The sequence below is a fragment of the Monodon monoceros genome, unplaced genomic scaffold (genome assembly GCF_005190385.1).
Source record: "Monodon monoceros isolate NGI ecotype Baffin Bay Population unplaced genomic scaffold, NGI_Narwhal_1 Super_Scaffold_12, whole genome shotgun sequence".
NCBI classification, from domain to species: Eukaryota; Metazoa; Chordata; class Mammalia; order Artiodactyla; family Monodontidae; genus Monodon; species Monodon monoceros.
In genome coordinates, this window is record NW_021703768.1 from 77550039 (window position 1) to 77571018 (window position 20980).

Consider the following 20980-nt stretch of genomic DNA (forward strand, 5'->3'; position numbering starts at 1 on the left):
GCAGGAGATTGAATCACTTGCTTTTTAAAGTAAACCAAAGGAATAGAGCTTTGGCTATGAAGTTTTCGCCTGGTTATTCTTGTTGCTTCCCTCTGCCAACCCCATGTGCCAACTTCTTGGTGGTCTTTGGATGACAGTGCTTTCTATCCCTGCATATCACACAGAATTACTCAGCAAGGAACAGACAGAAAACAGAAGATTACATGAGAGTCTGCACACTGACCAGGGGGCTGCCAAATCCCTTTCCCCTGCTTGGCAGCCAGAACCTGGTGGCATGCCTCAACCCCCACCTTGGAAACTGAACAGCTGAAAAGAAAAACGTCCAGGAGCTAACAGATGGGTGGTCTGCAGCTAATCATTCATTCATTCACTCATTCATTCATTCAAACACCTAACAGATATTTATGAAGTACCTACTATGTGCAAGCAGTCTTCTTGAGGCTGCAGATACAGCAGTAAATAAACAGACACAAATTCCTGGTCTCAAGGGGTTAGTGGTGAAGACAGATAGTAAATAAAGTAAATAAGCAAATTATACAACATATTAGGTGATAAATGCTATAGAGAAAAAACAAGGAAGAGGGATAGAGAATGCCAAGTGAAATTTTAAATAGGGTGATGTGGGAGGACTTGCTGAGAAGGTGACATTTGAACAAAGGCTCTATGGTGAAGCCCACCAGTTGACAAGCCCAATTCATGCACACACAAATCTTCCAACCAGGTTTTGGTGCCTCATTCTTAAATATTTACGCACAGCCAGATTGCAAATGTTCAATGCAGAACATTGGAAGATCTTCATATTTAAGCAGAAACAGAACATTAGGAACTCAGAGATAATGCTGGAATCAGAAGACAGCTTTTTTAAAAAGCCCCAACTATAATTAATATCCTTTGAGAGAGAAAAAAAAAGATTGCATCCATAAAACAAGAACAAAAAAATATTAAAAAGGAAACAACTGAGAACAAGGAAAAATTCTTGGAAATAAGAAAAAAATCACAGTTGGAAAAAAACCTCAGTAAAAATGTTTTTAAAAATCTCAATAACCTCAGCAAGGTAAGGTACTGCATTTATGAAGCAAAAACAATTCTAGAAAAAAAAGAAACACTCAAATAATATTGAAGAGCTATTGAAAGTTAAAAACATTATCAGAAATTTAAAACTTGATAGAAAAACAAGGAGGGAAAAATGAGTAAATCCCTCAGAATAAAACAAAGAAAATAGGAGAGAAAATATAGCAAAAACTAGAGGACAAGTCCAGGAAAGCCAGAATCGGATTGCTAGGAGTTCCAGAAAGAGGACACAAGGAAAATGGAGGGGAGGAAAGTATCCATAAAATAATCCAATGAAATTTCCAATGGGCCTTTCAAACCTCCAAGTAGCCACTAAAATGTATGAAAATAGACCCTCCCCAAGGCACATCACTGTGATATTTCAAAGGGAAGATTTTCTAAGTTTCCAGAATATAAAACAAACAAGAAAACCAAACAGGTCATCAAGAATAATGAGAACGGCTTCAGACTTCTTAACAGCAACAGTGAAAGCCAAAGACCATAAGCAGTGTCTTCAGACTTCCAGAGGAAGATGACTTCCAACGAGAAGCTCTATCCAGGTAAACTATCAATCAAATATCAATCAAATAAAAATATTTTTAGAAAGGCAAGGTTTCAAAAAGTTTACTTCCCATTCTCTTTTCCTTAAAACTTATGGAGGATATATGGTCCTCCAAAATGAACAAGACTAAAAAGAGAAAGATACAATGTGCTAATTTTCCTTTGATAGCCATTCTCCCCTTCTTTCTTTCTTTTTTTTAAGCATTTATTTATTCAAAACAAACAACTTTTTATTGAAGTTTAGTTGATTTATAATGTTGTGTTAGTTTCAGGTATACAGCAAAATCATTCGTTTATATACATATATATGTTCTTTTTCAGATTCTTTTCCATTATAGGTTATTACAAGATATTGAGTATAGTTCCCTCTGCTATACAGTAGGTTCTTGTTGTTTATGTATTTTATGTATAGTAGGGTGTATCTGTTAATCCCAAACTCCTATTTTCTTTCAATGTACACCTCCCTGAGTTTTAGCTGGGCAAGGGGCTTGCCAGCAGGGACACCACTGCCTAGTGTCACCCACAGCTAACTTCTGGGCAATGGGATATGAGCAGAAGTGGTGCACACAACCCCTGGGTTGATTGTGATTTCAGAGAGCAAAGCCACCTGCTTGCTTCTGAACTCTTATGAGAGAAATAAGCTTCTGTCATTATGTTTTTGTTACAGCACTTTAGCTATAACAAATACTTATGGGGTGTGGGAAACAGGAGATCCAACTCAGGATAGAGAGCAATGGAATCCCCAGGATGACAGTGAAGGGAGATCCCAGGAAGAGAGCTGTGCTCTGACGTGGACAGCAAACAGTCCAGATTGGAGCAGTGAAATGCCCCATGTTGAGAGCTCAACTGTTTGTCTTTTTTTTTTTTTTTTTAACTTGAGGTGAGAATGCTTAAATGAGCCTGAATCAGATTGTTATCTGAACTTAGTCTGCCTTGTGTTGATGACATTTCTGTTCTCCATGACACAACCTTGGCGAGTTGAGGGGGTATGGGCTTGACACACTGCTATGGACGTGGTGTGCTTGGACCTGTTCCTGAAAGCTGGAGGCTGGCCATGGAAGCCGAAAATGCAGAGCAGCCCATTTCCATTACATATTTCTGGGGGATGCCCAGTACCTGTTCATACAGTAACCTCCCCAGCCATGGGTTGCCCAGTGCTTCCAAAGACTCATTTGGGAATACCCCTCTGGTAAACCCCCAGGGAAACAGAAGCTAATCTATGACTCAGAGCCTCTGTTCAGCTTATCTTCTCCTGGGGCCTTTCATCTGATGGTAAGAATATTGCCCTTTCCTTACACAGCTAGGTTGGTGTTTGCTATTGCTTTTCAAAACTAAAATGTATTGCTGAGGGATATTGTAGGAAGTAAAACTATAAAGGATCAGAATGATTACAACAAAATGAACTAGAGATCATCTCTGTGAAGGGAGGAAGGGGATACATTGGGAGGGGGCACATGGGCCTCTACAGTACTTTTTTTTTTTTTTTTAATCTTTCGGCATGTGGGATCTTGGACCACCAGGGAAGTCCTGGGCCTCTAAGGTACTTTATCAGTACTCTGGAAGCACACTGTTATATGGGTGCTTTACTTCTTAACTTTGGAAGCAGATTACATGGGTGTTCATTTAAATAGAACTATGCATTCTATATATTCTTATATGTGTCTAATACATTTTACAGTATTTCTAAATAGCTTAAATACCTATGACACTGATAAATGTGTGGCCAGGACTGGGGTTTGGGAGGGGTCGAGTAGTGTTGTAGCGTTGTTTGACATTTTAAACCACACGCATGTATTGCTTTGATAAAATAGAACCTCTGTGCTAGAAACTGGGCATATGAAGGTTTTTACGTCGAGGCTACTGCCTTTGAGTATTTCTGAATGTGGTGAGAGACCAGTACAGATGATTAACTACAATACAGCCTGATGTTTTAAGATTACAGAAGAAGGAGCAATGACTTTTTTTAGTCAAGAGGCAGTGAGAGGAGAGGGCAAGTCCAGAGGGGAGAGTCTGTAAATCAGGCCTTGAAGGCAGGGTTTGAAAGAAGAACAAAGGATAAGAAAGGGTATCTCAGGAGGAAGGAACACAATGAGCAAGGACATAGAAATGTGAAAGAAAGAGCAGGCAAGCGGTCGGGAGGTGATCAGGGACTGTGCAGTTTGCACACTGCACAGCCTCCAGAGGTGGGGTGCATAAGGGAAGGGAGAGGAAGCATTAGGAGAGAAATAGGAAAATGGAATGTGGTATGAAAAAGACTATTACTGAATCCTAAACATTATTCAATAGGCCAGTGTTGACATATTCAAATTATGAAATTTACAAAATTACACCAACCGTTTATACTCAATGAAGGACAATAGCATGTGCCTGCAGGGGATGAACATGAAAAAACTTTAAATTGGTATATTCTGCAATAATCACATTCCTTAAGGTCTTGAGAACGTAGAAAAGAATTGGACAAAAATCACTGTGTGATCCATGGGTACTTCTTTATTAGAGAAGAAATTAACCATTCATACCAGAGACTACAGAGGGAAATTAACTTAATCTTGCAATTCTAGAATAACTTTCACAATAAGGAATTCTTAAGTTTTCATAGAGTGAGGGGGAAAGAAAGGGGAGAGAGAAAATCATTTAGAACAGAGTTTCCCAAATTTGGCTACTTTCACAGACATATTCTTGGAGGTGGGGATACAAGTTTTCTATGTAACATTTAAAATTTTATGTTTTACTTTTTTTTTTTTTTTTGCTGTATGCGGGCCTCTCCCTGTTGTGGCCTCTCCCGTTGAGGAGCACAGGCTCCGGACGTGCAGGCTCAGTGGCCTTGGCTCACGGGCCCAGCCGCTCCGCGGCATGTGGGATCTTCCCGGACCAGGGCACGAACCCGTGTCCCCTGCATCGGCAGGCGGACTCAACCACTTGCCACCAGGGAAGCCCTTATGTTTTACTTTTGCTTATAAACAAATTAATACACACTTGTTCAGGATTCCCTGGACAACCATGTTACATAACAGAGTGTTACCACGTGATCGTAGCATCTGCATTTATACCTCTGATCCCTGTGGCCCAAAATGAAGACCAACTATGCTTAACTTTTCAGTGGCGTCTCTCAGACTGCGTGCTCAGACCCTTCACGGAATTGTTGAATATTTCCTATGAGGTCTATGAGTTGTCACGGTTCAGAAAACTGGTTCACGGCAGTGATTCTCACAGTAGGAGGGCGTAGGAGGTGGGGTGGGGATGGTGGCTAGGGAGATACCCTTTGAAAAAGCATATTCAGAATATCTATTGATTTCATAATGCACATTCTATAAAGTCAAACTCAACAAAATAATCTTTGGACAGTAGCAGAAAACCAACTATAGATTCAACCCAGGAGGTCTGGGATATACTTGGTTGAGAAACACTGGTGTTGAGGTAGAGGAGCCCCAGCACGTGGAGAACACGTAGTAAGGAACATGTGCCAAAGAGAAGGAACATCTTTTGGGTCAGTGAGTGAATCCTAAACATATCTTGTCTTTTTGGAAACCAAAGGGCCGATCCACAAGAAACCCGAGACACCCATCGAACTTCTCAGACCTGTTGTTTTGGGCAAGTTGGTCCCCTTTTAATACTGAGTCAAAAGAAGAAAAAGCTGTTTTTTGCCCCCAAAATGCCCCCCACCCATTTTATTTGCATTAACATATTTCAAACTTTTAAGTAAACGGTTGCTGTAGCTGGGTAAACGTAGCCCCAGGTCCATCCATCAGGAAGTGCTGTCGTTATCTGCAATGCCATCCAGCTCTCAAGGGGGATATCAGCCTGGGGTCTGCTCTGCTAGGAAAAAATACAAAGAATTGGATTTTCTTGGAAAAGATCAATTCCTCTCATTTCCCTTTCATTACCAGAACATTTACTCTTGCTGTTTAAGCATAATCGGTTACAGATAGCCTTGAGATGCAAGTTGCCAGTAGAATACTGAGAGTATAATATACTGAAGGACAATGCAGATAAAGAGACCTGGGGAATATGGCGGACTCTAGTGCCCATGCCAACATAGAGGTAGCTGGGGAAATGGTGTTTCCCACCTTCCCAGGAAAGTTGTAAGTTTTCTTTCATTCTCATCTAAGCCTAAATTGCTAAAGAGTGTTCCAGAAAAGGAAACATTTGGTACAGCAGTTAATTGGGTTTTGAGTGCTTTGTGCATGGGGTGAGGCCAGAAAGCTAACCCAAACAGACACAGTGTTTATTTGAGGGGATGATGTTGTAGAATTGTGATTAAAAGTTTATAACATTGACTATTTTATTTCAAGGGATTCAGTTGCATTTTGCAGACTTTGTTTTGTCACTTCCTGTTGCTATTCTGAGTAACCACCACAAATTATACATACTCATTGCTCAAGGGTTAATTATTAATTAGTGGGCAATAAATACTCTTCAAAGAACATTTTAATTTGAACCCCTTTCTCCTTTGGCTAAAACAGAGTCTTTCCACGTGTGAGTCAGTGCAATTGGCCTGCTTAGAAGCTAGCTTGCACTAACAAGAGCTGCGGGGAGGGGAGTCCATCAGACCCCAAAGGTATCTTGCTTCCTTTCTGAAGAATTCATCACCCTGTGGTTTTCCATTCAGTCAAAGATCTCCTTTAGGTTACAATTTTAGAAAACTCTGTTTTGTCATTTGGGAAGCCAATTAGATTGAATGGATTTGCAGCGTGAACACAGGTAAAGCAAAACTTACCTTGATTTCACATTGCACTTAGAATAATCTAGGTTGCTTCCCATGGCCTTGTGCTCTGGTCCTTGCCCACATTTGTTACTACTTTTCCTTCTTTCTGCGCTTCACTCAGTCTGATCTGTCTTGCTTTCAGTTCCTTGAATATTCCATACTTGTCACCTCAGGGCCTTTGTACTCGCTATTATTCCTTCTGCCCGAAAAGCCCTTCTGCTTCATCTGTACATGGCCGTCTCCCTGTTGTCAATCAGGTCTCAGCTCAACCAGCCCCTCTGAAAAAGGCCTTCCCTTACTACATTAGCTTAATTTGCTCCCCATCCCCCTGCCATGTTCTATCAAATTATTCGTTTCAGGAATTTACTTGTTTTGGATCGGTCTACCTCTCTAGAATATAAGTTCCATGTTATCTTTTTGTTCATCTCTGTATTCCCAGTGCCTCGTACAGTGTCTGGCACATAGTAAGTGCTAAATAAATATTTGTTAAATGAAGGTTGAGTGAAAAGCTTTCCTCCCATTGATGAAATTAACCCATTTGTAAAATGGGAAACTCATACATGACATCACAGTTCCTCCAATCACCCCTGATCATTCTTTCCCTATCCAGAGTGCCTTCCTAGATTGTAATAAAACGTGGCGGTACAATTCCACCATCTCCCAGTGTTCCTGGCCCAGCGTCCCACCTGTCACTCACCTATAATTATTGTAGAGCTCCAATTTGCTTTAGCCTTGTCAACAGCTCCCCTTTCTCATGCATATTTACTAGATCATTGCATCCACCTATGCACTCTTGACCGATGAAGACCCGAGGTACCTAAAAAAGCAAACAAGCCAGGACATTTAGAGAACATCATTATTAGATTAGACATTTTATCCTTCCTCTGAATATTTCCCATGATCCAAAGCTTTTCAGATCACTTCACAACCTCCTCATGTATACTCTTTCAGGGCGGAACTTTATTATACATATAAAATTATTCATTCAAGAACCTTCTTAAGCTAAGATGCTTTTCAAATAGAATGTTCTGTGTGTGTGAGATTGTCTAACTTGTCAAAGGGATTTAAAAATTTTACTCTGTTTCAGGGAAAGAGTTTTGGTTGGCCGCAGCTGGACCACCCTGATTGAATTCTGGTTTCTCTACAGCTGGGACCACACCTGAGCCCTTAAACTGAGCCATGGCAACCAGGAAGGAGTCTGTCTCTAAGTACAGCTGGAAAAGTATTTGCATCAGTTCTCTGTCTCTGATTTTAGACTCACAGTTTATTAGAGTCGTCTCTCTCATCTGTGAGCTCTGTCCTCAGCTGGGGAAGGGGTGGTAGTGTCTGAATCTCCTTCTCTAATACCTGGCCCATCATAAGATGTTTAAGTGCTGCAGCCCTGGGAGCAAGGACATGCATCTGCTTTGGTTTCACACCTGGCATGGGTGGGTGGCCCAGGGTCAGCCAGGCTGACACAGTCATTCTACCTGCTGAACATGTTCATCTTGAGTCACACTCAGGCTCCCTCCCTGCTGCTAGGTAAGGCGTGTTCCAGGGTTCTAGACGGCTCTTGGAAGGAGGAGAGGAGGAAGTCTTTTCACTGTGGCTCAGGCAAATTCCAGGCCAGGGATGTTACAGAAAGGCTGACTGGCAGTGAAGAAACAACCACAATGCGGGTACCCTGAGTGGTCAGGAGCAAGCAGGTCCTCTCCCAGAACACTAGGAACATACCAGAAGGGGCAGGAGAGGTGAAAGACAGAAGGTGGCAAGAATATTTTCAAAGCTTTCGACTTTCCTCAGAAGGCATAGTAATTCAGATGCATTTTTAAATTGAGGTATAGTTGATGTACAATATAAGTTTCAGGTGTACAACACAGTGATTCACAATTTTTATAAATTATATTCCACTTATTATAAAATATTGGCTATATTCTCTGTGTTATACAACATATTCTTGTCGCTTATTTTATATATAATAGTTTGTACCTCTTAATCTCCTACCCCTGTATTGCCCCTCTTCCCTTCCCTCTCTCCACTGGTAACCACTGATTTGTTCTCTATATCTGTGAGTCTGCTTCTTTTTTGTTGTATTCACTAATTTGTTGTATTTTTTCAGATTCCACATATAAGTGATATTATACAGTATTTGTCTTTCTCTGTCTGAATTATTTCACTTAGCATAATACCCTCTAGGTCCATCCATGTTGTTGCAAATGGCATTATTTCGTTCTTTTTTATGGCTGAGTAATATTCCATTTTATATATATATATATATATATATATATATATATATATATATATATATACACACCCCATCTTCTTTATCCATTCATCTGTTGATGGACACTTAGGTGACTTCCATATCTTGGAAACTGTCAATAATGCTGCTATGAACATTGGGGTGCATGTTCAGATGAAATTTTTTTTTTTTAAGTGTGAGAGTTGAGAAAAAGGGCAGGATTATTTCAGGTAAGTCCTTACCTTATTTTTATTAAGAAGGGGGTCTGAGTGGAAGTAGGCTTTAAAAATTAAGGCCCCCAATTGAAAGACTCCTACACTCCATTGCCATGGCAATTTCCTATGTCCCAAGAGTGGGGAAGAGCACACAGGACTGTGTTCTGGCGAGAAAGCCTGGTAATGTCCACCTCAGTCACAGAAGGTGACGCCTGTCCCACCTGCACTGCACGCCTGTGTGGGGACTTTGCAAATGGACGCGCCACCAAGGCAGCACTGCTTTTTTACTAGCTGAAAGAATATGCAGAAATATGAGGTCAGAAACCTAACTTTCCCCCTGGATCTGGCCATTTTAGGGAAAATAAAACACCTCTCAAATTGCTGGGGGCCTTTTGGCTTCTATCTCCCCAGGAACAGTTGGCTGTGGTCAGTTGCAATGGTAAATAAAACAGAATCCTAATGTAATTCTAATGTAATTCTAATACAGGGCTCCTTCTGTTGAAGCCATTACCTAAATGAGTAAAACTCATCTGAGCTTTAAATAAGGACGAGATGTATTCATTCTTGAACTTCTGTCAATTCTGTTATTTTCAGAAAGAATTGAGCAATGGTCACTCCTCTTGCCACTTGCCACATCTCCACCTTTGGCCAGGGTGCTGGCCCAGGGGGTTTGAGTTCAGTTATTTCGAGAGAAGGCCCTGAGGAGTAAGGAGTCTTCTCCTCAGATAGCTGTTCTCAAACTTGAACCCGGCATCAGAACTGCAGAGGGCTTGTTAAAACATAGGTTTCTACTCCTTCCCCACACATTTCTGATACAGGAGATCCAGGCTAGGGCTCAAGAATTTGCATTTTGACAAGTTCCCAGGTGATGCTGACTCTCAGTGGTCACATCTGCAAACCACTGGTTGGCACTGATAGTGGTTCATTCCTCCTGCGGTAACTGAGGCTTTGGGAACACACAGCTCTGCAGCAGCCCCCAGCCACCTGAGGCAGGCCCTGAAACATGATCAGGGCGGACTTCTGTGCAGACCATCTGGCACGCAAGCTGGCTTGCCTGAGAGCTGAAAGGCCCCGTTGCCCTCACACCCACCCTCTAGGCTAGGCAACAGTTGGCTGTGGTCAGTGTGATCAGTTGGCAGCAGGACAGTGTGGGAGGCTGTGGTGACAAAACAGGAAGCTGTTGATGCAGCTGAGGAAGGGAGACTCGTCCTCCGTGCCCTCCCCTCCTGGCCCACCCGCCTCTTCGGAGGAGCTTGAGTCTGTTACTGCCAGGAAGCAGCGAGCTGCCACCATAAAAGCAAGCTTGGGAATTCTGGGGCCCTTCCTCTCCCGGAGCTTTCTCCAGCCCCAGCTTCAGCTAGGTGGCATCTCCTGCACTCTGGTGTTACTCAGAGGCTCCCAACACTCTGCAGCACCTCCTTGGCTACTCCCTGGTACAAGCCACCATCTTTTCTCATCTGAATTACTGCTCTAGCCTCCAGAGGTCTCCCAGCTTCAACCCTCACCCTGGCCTTCCTGTAGTCTCTTTCCCCACAGCCACTGGAGCGACCCTTTCAAAATCAAGTCAGATAGGGTTATTCCTCTGCTCAAAACCCTTCGGTGGCATCTCATCTCCCGTCACAAGCACACTCCGTGTGATAGCTTGAAAGGCCTCGCCAACCTATACCACGTGATCTCTCGGACCTCATCTCCTCCTGACTCATAATGTTCCACCCATGGAGGCCTCCTTGCCAGGCATACTTCTACCCCAGGACCTTAGCACTTGCTGTTCCCACTGCATGAAATGCCCTACCCCTACATTTGTGCGTGCCTTGCTCCCTTACTCCCTTTAGAGATCTGCTAAAATCAGTGAGGCCCTGATGACTCCATTTAAAACCGTACCTTGCTGCCTACAGCCCACCTGCCTTTCCTGCCTGTTTTTTTCTCCATAGCACACATCACTTACCACCTTCCAACATACTATTTTATTAATTGCATTTACTAGAATGTAAGTTCCACAAAGGCAGTCATTTTTGTTTGTTCTGTTCATGGCAGTATTTCCAATGTCCAGAAAAGTGCCTAGTGTAGTAGGTGCTTAAAAATATTTGTTGTATCTAGCAAAATTATCCTTCAAAACCAAAGGAGAAAAAGACTTTCTCAAACAAACAAAAATTGAGGGAATTTGTTGCCCAAAGATCTGCCTCGTAAGGAACATTCAAAGACGTTCTTCAGAGAAAAGGAAAATGATAGAGGTCAGAAACTTGGATTTACATAAAGAAAGAACATCAGGAAAAGGAATAAGTGAATGCACTGATCTAGCAGCTGTGGCTATGGCGAAACCAGAACCAGTTTCTCCAGTACATGGCCTGATAGAAGGCCTACGTCTCTGTAATCAATCAAGTCTTGCTGGGCTCCTACTATTTGCACAGCACACAGGCATCCCAGGATAAGCAAGATAGCGACAGCTCTCAAGGTTTCCAGTCTCTTCTAATAGAAACCCTTCACTGTTCGGGATCATGAAGTATACAACTTCAAAGGGTTTGTTTTTCCCCTTGGAGGAATGTCATTCAGGACTCAAGAACCTGTGAAAAGTATTTTGAAAAATTCAAAAACAAACTTAAAAGACCACTAGAAGAAAAAGTGTTGCTTTACAATGAATTGAAAAAACAGGTGTTGAATGAATGCGTGAAGTGGTTTTTCCTGCTAGAGAATAGGTGCTGCCGGGCTGAAAGATGTAGCTCCCAAACCTGGTTGCAAATTAGAATTACCTTTTTATTTTTTTGACAGGAGATAAACTCTATTTTCACTTCCAGATTTTTTGAGGTATAACTGACAGATAAATATGTGTGTATTTAAGGGGTACAATGTCATGGTCTGATACACATATACTACATTAAGAAATGATTACCGCAATCAAGTTAATTAACATACCCATAACCTCACAGCTACCATTTGCACGTGTGTGTGGTGAGAACACTTGAGATCTAATCTCGTAGCAAACTGCAAGCATACGATACAGTATTACTAACTATAGTCACCATGCTGGTCGTTACATCCCCAGAACTTATTCATCTTATAACTCAATGTTTGTATCCATGTCCTAGGGATCTTTAAAACTACTGATGCCTAGCTGCCACCTCCCATATTGTGATTTAATTGGCATGCGGTGTGACTTGGGCATTGGGAATTTTTTTTTTAAAAGCTCTTCAGGTGATTCTAATGAGCAGCAACATTTGGGAACCGCTGGACCAGAGGGATGCCTCACAGCGGGGTCCACAGCCGTACTTACACTGCCCTTTCCCTCCTTCCAGAGACGAGGGTCCTCAGCTCACAGCAGGGGCCCTGGAAGCAATGGGGGTAGCGTGTTTTGCCTTTTTCTGCACCAGAAGGCTGATTTCTGACTGGAGAGGCGGGAAGAACAGCCTCCCAGGCTTTACACTGAGAAGCCAGAAAGAACACGGTAAGTCAAACTAAACCTGAGCTAGGATATGTGCTTCTGCAAACGCTGTGTCCTAGAATGTGCGCCCTGAAAGGGAGTTTGGGTGATCTGGTGGGACAGAACTTACCAACCATGCCCCCGCCCCAGCACCTGAACTGATGCTGGGGATCTGGTCGGCTGGCTATCTCACTGGGAAGCCGTGGGTGCTGAGAAAGAGGAAGGCTGTTCACGTAAAGGACAGCGGTTCTTAGGGTCCCACTGTCTACTTATAGCAAGAAGGGATGTAGTGGTCACCTCCTCCAGTCTGGTGCTGCAGCCAGGAGGTCCCTGAGAGTCACAGAGCTGGTGACTTACCAGGATCACACAGCAAACCATTGTGAGAGCCATCCGGAGCTCTGGCCTCTGGACTCCCTAACAGGCCTGGAAACATCCCATAATTTAGATTAAGGAGCAATAATGAGCCGTTAGATTTTTCCAGAGGGAGGAGTTAGATAAGATAGCGAAGAATGAGCGATTTAGATGAAGGTTAAAGAGAGCCTAGAGAAAAGATGGAAGGACAGCAAATCCCACTTGGCCCTGTGAACGCAAAGAGTGCACGCGATTCTTGCACCGATCACACATGGCCCCTGCATCCCTCCTTCCACCCCAGCCCTGCAAGCGCAGACTGTCAGTGCTTAAAACAAAGAGTCCAGATAGTTCCTCAGTGACTCCTGGGCAGCTGCTGGGCCCGCTGCCCCTGGCGCCCAACACAGTCAGCCGTGCTCCCTCCTCTGATCTGAGCACCGTTGGCCGAAGTCCAGCCGTCCATTCAAGGAAGCAGTGTCCTCTCTCAGGCGCCCTCCCCCACCTGCACAGCCCTCCAGCCGCCTGGAGTGACAGAACCTTAGCGGTGTCCTAGAGAAAGGCACAGGCGTACCACGTTCACAGCCCCGACAAGAAAAAGGAATCTGGGAGCCTCCTCCCCAGCCTTTTAGAAGGAAACCCCAGGCTCACCGTTCTGGCTCCGGTGAGCTGTTGCAAATAATCTTGAATCTCGTTGGTGTCACTGCGGGCTGTGATATCGACAAATTCCAAAAGCCCTTGTTTGAAGGGCAAGTGGCTGAGGAGCTCCTGGGCCCTACTGCTGTAGGGGCAGGTGGGCTTGATGAACACAACTACCTTCCCAGGCTGGATTTTGCTGTTCACAAATGCTTGAGCCATGCTCACAGGCTGCTGTCTCCTGGGGAGGAAACCTCGATTGCAGGTATCGCTGGGGAGAAAAGCGGGGCCCTGGCCAGCTGGCTCTTATTTAAAGGAACCTCCCTGGAGGAGGAGTTTGCCCGGTAGCGCGCTCGATTTTTAAAGGGCCAGTCCTGAAGTCATTTCAGTGTGGAGTGATTCAGCAGCTAGAGCTTCGGAGGAACGCCCGCTGGTGTGTCCAGTAGCTATGTCCAGGGTGTCATTGTCCTCAGCCCTTTCAGGAGCGCCTGCTCTTGGGAAGGGAACAGAGTCTTGTCACTCTCTGGGGAAGCAGAAAGTGTGCAGCCCAGCCCCAGGGAGGGGGCGGAGAAGGCAGAGTCAAACCTTTGTTGTGTCAGACACAGTTTCTAAAAACACATGCAAACAGAATCATTCAAGAAACAGAATGCGCTGAAATCTCTTTAGAAGGAGTGAAATTCAGATGGTGACTTTGTGTGCCGTCTTGCTTGGCCTGCACTGTTTGTCGTGGTCACTGTTCAGTGGAATTAGTTCCCCACTTTTAAACATCTGGAGATTTCACAAAAGAATCTGGACCCGCGACCTCTCTCTGAAAAGTCAGGTCGTCTTCATTTGTGGCAGCAGCTGGGGCTGAGGAGTTGTTGTTCTTTGGGTAGGGCAGACAGCGGCTCAGGTATGCCACTGCCCGCCCCCCGCCGGGCTGGCTCACGCCTTCCAGACACCTGCTGTGCGTCCCTAAGCATTTGAGTTTGTGACCCTTGAACTGCACTTTAGCATGGAAGTGAATTGCAACACAAACCCAAATTTCAAACTGCAGGTCCAATGAAGGTCTTTTTCTCTGTTTGACCCTTTGTGTGTGACCCTTGGTTTTCACTGTTGTGAGTCTAAGGGGTGTAATAACCCACTTCTCACATTCACCTGAGTGTGGTAAGACGCTTAGGACCTGATGCTCTTCCCTGTGGTGCCCATGCTCCCAAGTGGGGTGAGCGAAGTCTTTTATTCTAGGGCCAGTTCTGACCCCTCCATGTGCAGTAAGTTAAATAAACAAAGCAAGGAAAAAAGGAAAACCACCTCCTTGAAAAGGGAGCTGTCCTTTTCCCCAGGAGGTTTTCCACTGAAACTAGGGCCCAGGCTGGAGCTGCACACCTTCACTGATTGTCACGTCAGAATCCTAAGCATAGCATGATTGAGAGAAGGGAAGAAAATTGACTCCCGGAAGCAGCTCTAATTATTACTAAAATTAAATGGCAAAGCAAGAATCCCAGATTCTGAGTCACAGAGAGGCACTAAGATACGAGATCTCTGGCACCAGAAAGAATGTGCTGGGGCGGGAGGCCTGAGGTGACGGGTCCACTCAGTCTTGGGACTTGCAGCTTCATTTTCTCCCGAATAAGCTCCTGGCAGAGTCCTTGTCGTCTCTCTTCGTTTCGTCCTTTCGCTCGGACTCCTGTGGCCGGGCCCCTCGCTGAAGCCCGGGGCATCCTCAGGGCCGCCTTCTTCTCTCCCGCGCAAGGGTCCGCAGCACGCCTCGCGCCGGGCACTTCCCTCCGAACCGCTTTCTTCTCAGCGTCTGGGCGTAGCCTCTCCCGCTCTGCTGGCTCTTTTTCCTCAGCATGTGACTCTGGTCAAGTCTCTGCCTTGTTACAAAACACCACCACCACCTTCCATCTCCTTGACCCTGCTTTCCTGCCCTTCCCGAAAAGCCAAGTCTCATAGGACTTGCTGTTATGTTTGCCATCTGAACTTGACCCACCTCCCATCCTCTCCTCACCTCAGTGCAGTCTGACCTCCTTCTCAACCGTTCTGCTGAAACTCCTTTGGCCAACGTCAATCATGACCACCACGTTGCTAAATCACCTTGCAGCCAGGTGTCCTGCCTGAGACTAACCCAGAAGTGTGGGTGTGGAGTTTCTGATAAACTGGTGGAGTGAAACTCCCAAAGGATCTGTTTGCATAGGGTCCCTGGAGGGTTGGGTACCTGGGGCAGAGATCAGGGTGCAGGAGGAGAGGGCTTCTGTTGTCTGCCCTACAGCTGAGGCCCAGGGACTGGTGTCTGAAGCCTTAGGACAGATGGCCATGGGACACAGCTGAAGAAGGCCTTTTCATGAGACTTGGAACAAAAACAGATGGCAAAGAGGGGGAGTCTTCTCCACTTTTCAGAAAATGCCGTGGCTTCACTTCAGTGGAGAATTCAAAGCATAGGATACTCTGTTGCGTTAACATCATGAAAGTTTATAGCTTTGGCACATCAGGAGATGGAACCCATGGATCTCGGGGGTATTTCAGGGTGGGCAGCCACCATGGGGGCTGCCGTCCTGGAGTGCTGTGGACATCAAGAGGGGGTGTGTGTGGAAGAGACATGAGGACTCTTCTTGGGCTTGTGCACCCCCCAGGCACTCCCAGAAATACTGGGAAGCAAGGACTTTTTTCAAGGCAGTGGAGGTCCTGCTCTGCAAATAGTTGGCAACAAGCTAGTGATCCATGTGAAATGTGAAATACGGGCTATTACTATTAATGCGATCTCATTTGTACCGCAGACTGTTGAGGGCTGGGACAATCTGGCCACAAATGAGCATTTTTCAGGCTCTTTTGCTTACTTGCCCGCTTTGCAGGATTTGACCCCATAGATCACTGTCTCTCCATTTCCCCTCCTCCCCCCAGCTCTCTTGTTCCCAGTGTCCTTTGCAGCTTGATCTCTTTCTCCTTCCTGTGTCTCTGGGTATTCTGTCTCAGCCTCTTCCTCAGTTTTGCCTGCACATGGGGTATATCCTGGGGCTTGGTCCTCTTCTCACTCTGTGTACACCCTCCTTGAAAGATTTTGTCTGCACACGTGGCTCCAGAAAGGTGGCTATCATCTTTTTGTTGATGAGCTCCACATTTATTTTTCTCATCCAGAACTCTTTCCTAAGCCTCAGGAATTGATAGTTCATTGCCTACTGAGAAGACCCACTTGGGGTTCCTCAGGCATCTCAGCCTCTGCGTGACCAAAATGGAAGGCAACCTCCTGTCTCTTCCGTCCCTGCTTATCCTCCCGGGAGTACTGTCGTCTATCCATCAGCCAGGGCAGGAACCTGGGAGGCATCTTGACTGCTGCTTCTTCCCCTGCTCCCTGCTTTTTATTTATGCAGAGTGACCAACCTCTAACAATTTTGCCTCCTAAGTAGCTCCCCAGTCTGATGGCCCCTGCCTTGGGCCAGCCCTCATCAGTTCTTTGCCGGATCTTGTTAGAATCTCCACCTTGACCTCATTGCCTGGCCTGACACGGCTGCTGGGATGATCTTTATGTATGTACATCCTGTCACGTTCTCTCTTTTTCTTAGGAAACTTCCATTTTTCTCCAGGATAAACTCCAGATTCCCTAGTGGGAATATGGCCCTGTGTGATTGGTCCTCCCTGCCTTAGCCATGTCACTGCCTTTGCCCCACATTTCTCCTTTATCCCACAGCTATCTCGAGTCTGAGCCTTTGCACCTGCTCCCCTCTCTGTCCATGGTGCCCCAGCCCCCATTTCTGTGTGGCGGACTCCTGCTGGTCCAACACGACCCAGATCATAGCTTGACTCCTCTAGGAAGTACCCCTGAACACAGATCTCTTTTCCCTACTGGGTTGGGTGCCCCTCAGCTGAGCTCACATAACATGCTGTGCTCTGACTCATGCCATTTCATTGTTCTTTTTTACTCTTTTTCTGTCGTCTACAGTGAGCTCCCTGAGGGCAGGGAAAGAGCTTTTATCCCTGTATTACCAGAGGCCAGATGCACACTGGTCCTTATCCATCCACCCATGCATCCACCCTACAAACATGAATCAGCGCCTCTGGGCCAGACACAAAGATCACATGCAGCCCCAGCCCTTAGGACTTCATAGTCTAGGGGAGACAATACAGACATGGAAAATGAACCCAGTGTTATAAAGTATTCTAGGTAGTATAATAGAAGTATGTGTGGGAATGAGGGTGACCAAAAGAGACTGGTCATTCCCGCCTGGAGGGTGCTTAGGGAAAGGTAGACAAAGATGAGCTAGGCTGAATCTTGAGAGAGGAGATGTTTTGGAGTCTACAAGGTAGGGAAGTGCACTTCAGGCAGAGGGAACAGGAAGAGCAAGAACGACATAGAGGGCACTTGGTGTTATGTGTAGTCACGTGTGAATAGAGCATTAAGGGTTCGAGGTGGGGAGAGAGGAGAGAGACAGCTGGAGAGCAGGCGGATCATGGGTGTCTTTTACCAAACTGAAGACTAAGGACTTTACATATAGGCAGTGAGGGGCAGTAATAGATATATTTTAGGCACGAGTAGATTTGCAGTTCAATGTTTGATGAATTCAGCATATTGTGACATCTTCCATTTAGCACAGTGAGTGGCTAAATGCAATTTGACCACAGAAAGAGTGGTAGGGATGCTTTGAAGCAGGTAAGCATTTAGGGTCCTTCAAGGCTCACCCTGGGACTGGTCCTGGCTTCCACAAGGCTTGGAGTGTGCAGAAGGGCAGCTCAGTGGGTGATGGGCTGCCGGTGCTCTGAGCTGCCCTCAAGACCTCTAGACTCATCATGGCTGCCCTTGGCCCTGTCTACGTGCACCTGCAGGAGTTCAGGTGAATGAACCACGTTGCCAGCAACCCTTTCCAGCCTCAGACACATGAAGATTCTGGTGTGTGGCTGTGCCCGTTTTCAGAGTCTATCTTGTTTGATGCTCTCTCTCTGGATCTCTCTAGATTTGACCACAGAGCACCAATCTGACTCTCACTGTAGACTCTAACTCCAGTTTGACCTCAGGAGACACTGATGCTGACTCTAACTGTGGTCCCTCACCTTCTACCGCTGAGGGCGGCTGCTCGGTGCTGAACTCAGAAACACTACAGCTCCCATTTACTACGGACCTATTGTGTGCCAGGCTCAGTGCTAGGAGCTTTACATACATCATCTCTAATCCTCACAGCGACTTTGAAAGGTAGATACTTTGGATCCCAAACTGACTAGAGGAATAAGGAGAGGGTCCCTGACTTGAAGGACTTGAAGTTCAACCAAGGTCAGGAGTAGAGGCTGCTTTCCAATAGGCTCCACCATATACTTGGGAAGTCTCTCCAAAAGTTGCCACCTTTTCTAAGATCCAGGCTCAGTTCGATATAGCATGTCACCCACTGATACTGGTGCCTTGAGAGTCCCTGGGACCCACTGAGGTTTCTTGCTATCATTTGAGCTCAAGACTGTATCCTTTACCTTTCCAAGTGTTTCACCACATGCAGCTCTTACTCTTTCTATTGGCTTCATGGGAGGGCTTTCTCTTGAGCTCTCCTCAACCGAATCATGTCAGGCAAACCAAACTGAGCCGTTTATTAGGAATCTCTTTATTAGGGACAGCAGGAAGGAAGTGGCATTATGTTTCTCTCTTTTCCCAACTCTTGGTGCCGAGGTAGGATATTTCACAGGGCATCTGGCCTGTCTCCTTTGGGATGGTTGTGATTGGGGAAAGATGAAAGGTGAAGGATTCCCCTTGGGCTGTGACTTGGATTCCCTCTAAGGGGTTCTAGGGTACTTTGAGAGAAAGCACATAGATTTAGACTTCAGAGCGTCGTAGAAACAAGCAAAATATGATAACTCCTGCTTTTATAGCTCCAGCCTCTACCCGGGTTTATCAGCTTGGATATTTTAGGTAGAAAGAAACAAAATACCCAGTTTAAACCAGTTTTCATTAGAGGGTTGATTTTCTTGGCTATCAGGAAGTTGGAGGTAGGAGGCAGGCTCAGAGGCTCAGGGATCCAGGGCTCTGGGTGGGTGTATCTGAGATTGTCGTGGTCCTCCCCTCATGGCTGCAGGTTGGCTGCAGCTGGTCCAAACATCCGTCCTCACATAACTGTGTTCAAAGGTAGGAGGAAGAGGGTGGCCCCGGCAGGGGGTGACACAGGTAGAGCATCCCTCCTCCATGCCTTCCCCTCAGCACACTCCCGTTATACTTCCTGGGCTGGAACTGGTTCACGTACCCTCCCCAAGGTTAGGGCCTCTCTCCCCTAAGCCCACTGATGTGTGCTTGATACCTGAGTTCTCTGGGCCAGCAAAAAGAGACAGCACAGCTGTTGGATAATCGACCCGCCTTACTCTCTGTCATACGTGGCACTCTGATTTTATCGACTAACACCCACCTTTCACCATCAAGAGCAGGGGTCTGCTTTTCACTGGTGCCTCCTTCCCAAGGTAGCTACATCGGAGGTGAAGGGATTTTCTGGACTAGTCCATCATTCCTGTATGTGCTAGGATGCCTTTGGCTGTAAGGAACAGAAACCCCAACTCAAACTGGCTTAACTAATAATATTCAAAAAAAACAAAAGTCTGAAGTAGCGCAGCTTCGGGGCTGGCACAGTTGATAGGCCTCAGCTCCATTCCCCTGCCCTTGTCCACGTGATGGCTACACCCTCAGCCTGGCGGTGGAATCCCTCATCTCTGTGAACAGCAGTGTCCAGGGGAAGTGAGAGAGGGTCACTTCTGAAGATTTCCCAAACCTCACCTGGTGGTGTCGGTCTGCTTTGCCTCACAGGCTCATTCCTGACACACATTAGCACATGGAATGACCACACTTTTGGAGAGAGTAGGCCCATGCCTGGAGTGGAGACAGTTTAGTCTCTCCTGAGGGAGGGGCCCATGCTGGGGAGGACTGGACTCCTGGGCAAAGCTGGGAGGAGGAAGGGGAACACGGACGTGGGAGAGGCAACCGCCAGCTCCCAGGACAAACTTCGTGGAAGCAGAGAGCCGCCAGCAGGGACTTTATCTTGTTTAGTCAAACGAGGCTGAAAACCCTGAAATAAAGGATGACAGCTTCTGCTGTCGAATAGATGGTTGTATCCACTTTTTTGACGCAATGCCTTCCAAGCCTAAATGTTTTCAGCGGTTTCAGATCTGTCACTTCCTTCTTTCCGAAGGCAGGTTATCAAAATGATATTTATCTGATAAGTATCCCCTCTGTATACCTGCCGTTTGCAGGTAGGAGAGCAGCCCCTGGCAGGTTTGGAGGCTGTCCAAGGCCCTCCAGCGATAGACTTGGGATTCAAGCCCAGGCGTGTCTGAGCCCAAAGCAGGCGCTCTCTGCTTTGCTCTGCCCAGCAAAGCCCCTGGTCTTAGAGGAAGGCCAGCGTCAGTCTGGAAGGGGCCTCAAAGGCCACCTACACTAGCCCTGTCGCGTGCTGGCATCCCCGCCAGGGCATTTTTCTGCCGTGCTCATTCAGCCTGCCCTAGGGCCCCTCCGCAGAACAGGCAGGGATTGGAATCAATGGAAGGAACGCTGGGCATCTCCCACAGAGGGTGGAGCCTGCTCCTGGCTGTGAAGCAAATGCCCACGCCCCACCCGAACACAACTTTCAAGTAGGAGGGAACATTTGATACTTTCATGCGGATTATAGGGCCAGGACGAGGAAGAAAGCAGCAGGTGTGTGCAAGGACATCATGTGAGAGACAATCACAGCTTTGCTTGTGACAAAGAACATAGTGGTTCCAAATGGGAGTGAAGATAAAATCACATTGCCAGGCTTTTCTGAGAGCACACCTGAGCACATTTCTTCTTTCATATTGAAGTCTCTTAGCCGTGTCTCTCCCGCAGCTGGTGGCCTGAGTGCCAACTCACTCCTTGAAGC

At 46.1% G+C, this 20980-nt stretch overlaps 1 protein-coding gene across 1 annotated transcript; it reads right to left on the reverse strand.

Moving 5' to 3' along the window:
- Window positions 1-4089: 4089 nt before the first annotated feature.
- Window positions 4090-13414, reverse strand: GLRX (glutaredoxin). The gene is made up of 3 exons (XM_029219236.1): window positions 13164-13414; window positions 7014-7133; window positions 4090-5424 (listed from the first exon to the last, which is right to left on the reverse strand). The coding sequence occupies exons 1-2, from the start codon at window positions 13368-13370 to the stop codon at window positions 7020-7022; spliced, it is 321 nt and encodes a 106-aa protein (XP_029075069.1). The 5' UTR covers window positions 13371-13414; the 3' UTR covers window positions 4090-5424; window positions 7014-7019.
- Between the last annotated feature and the right edge of the window lie 7566 nt (window positions 13415-20980).

Coding starts and splice junctions, on each gene's coding strand:
- GLRX (XM_029219236.1), bottom strand. CDS start 13,370: ATGGCTCAAGCATTTGTGAACAGCAAAATCCAGCCTGGGAAGGTAGTT. Junction 7,134..13,163: donor AGCTCACCGGAGCCAGAACG/GTGAGCCTGGGG, acceptor TTGCTTTTTTAG/GTACCTCGGGTCTTCATCGG.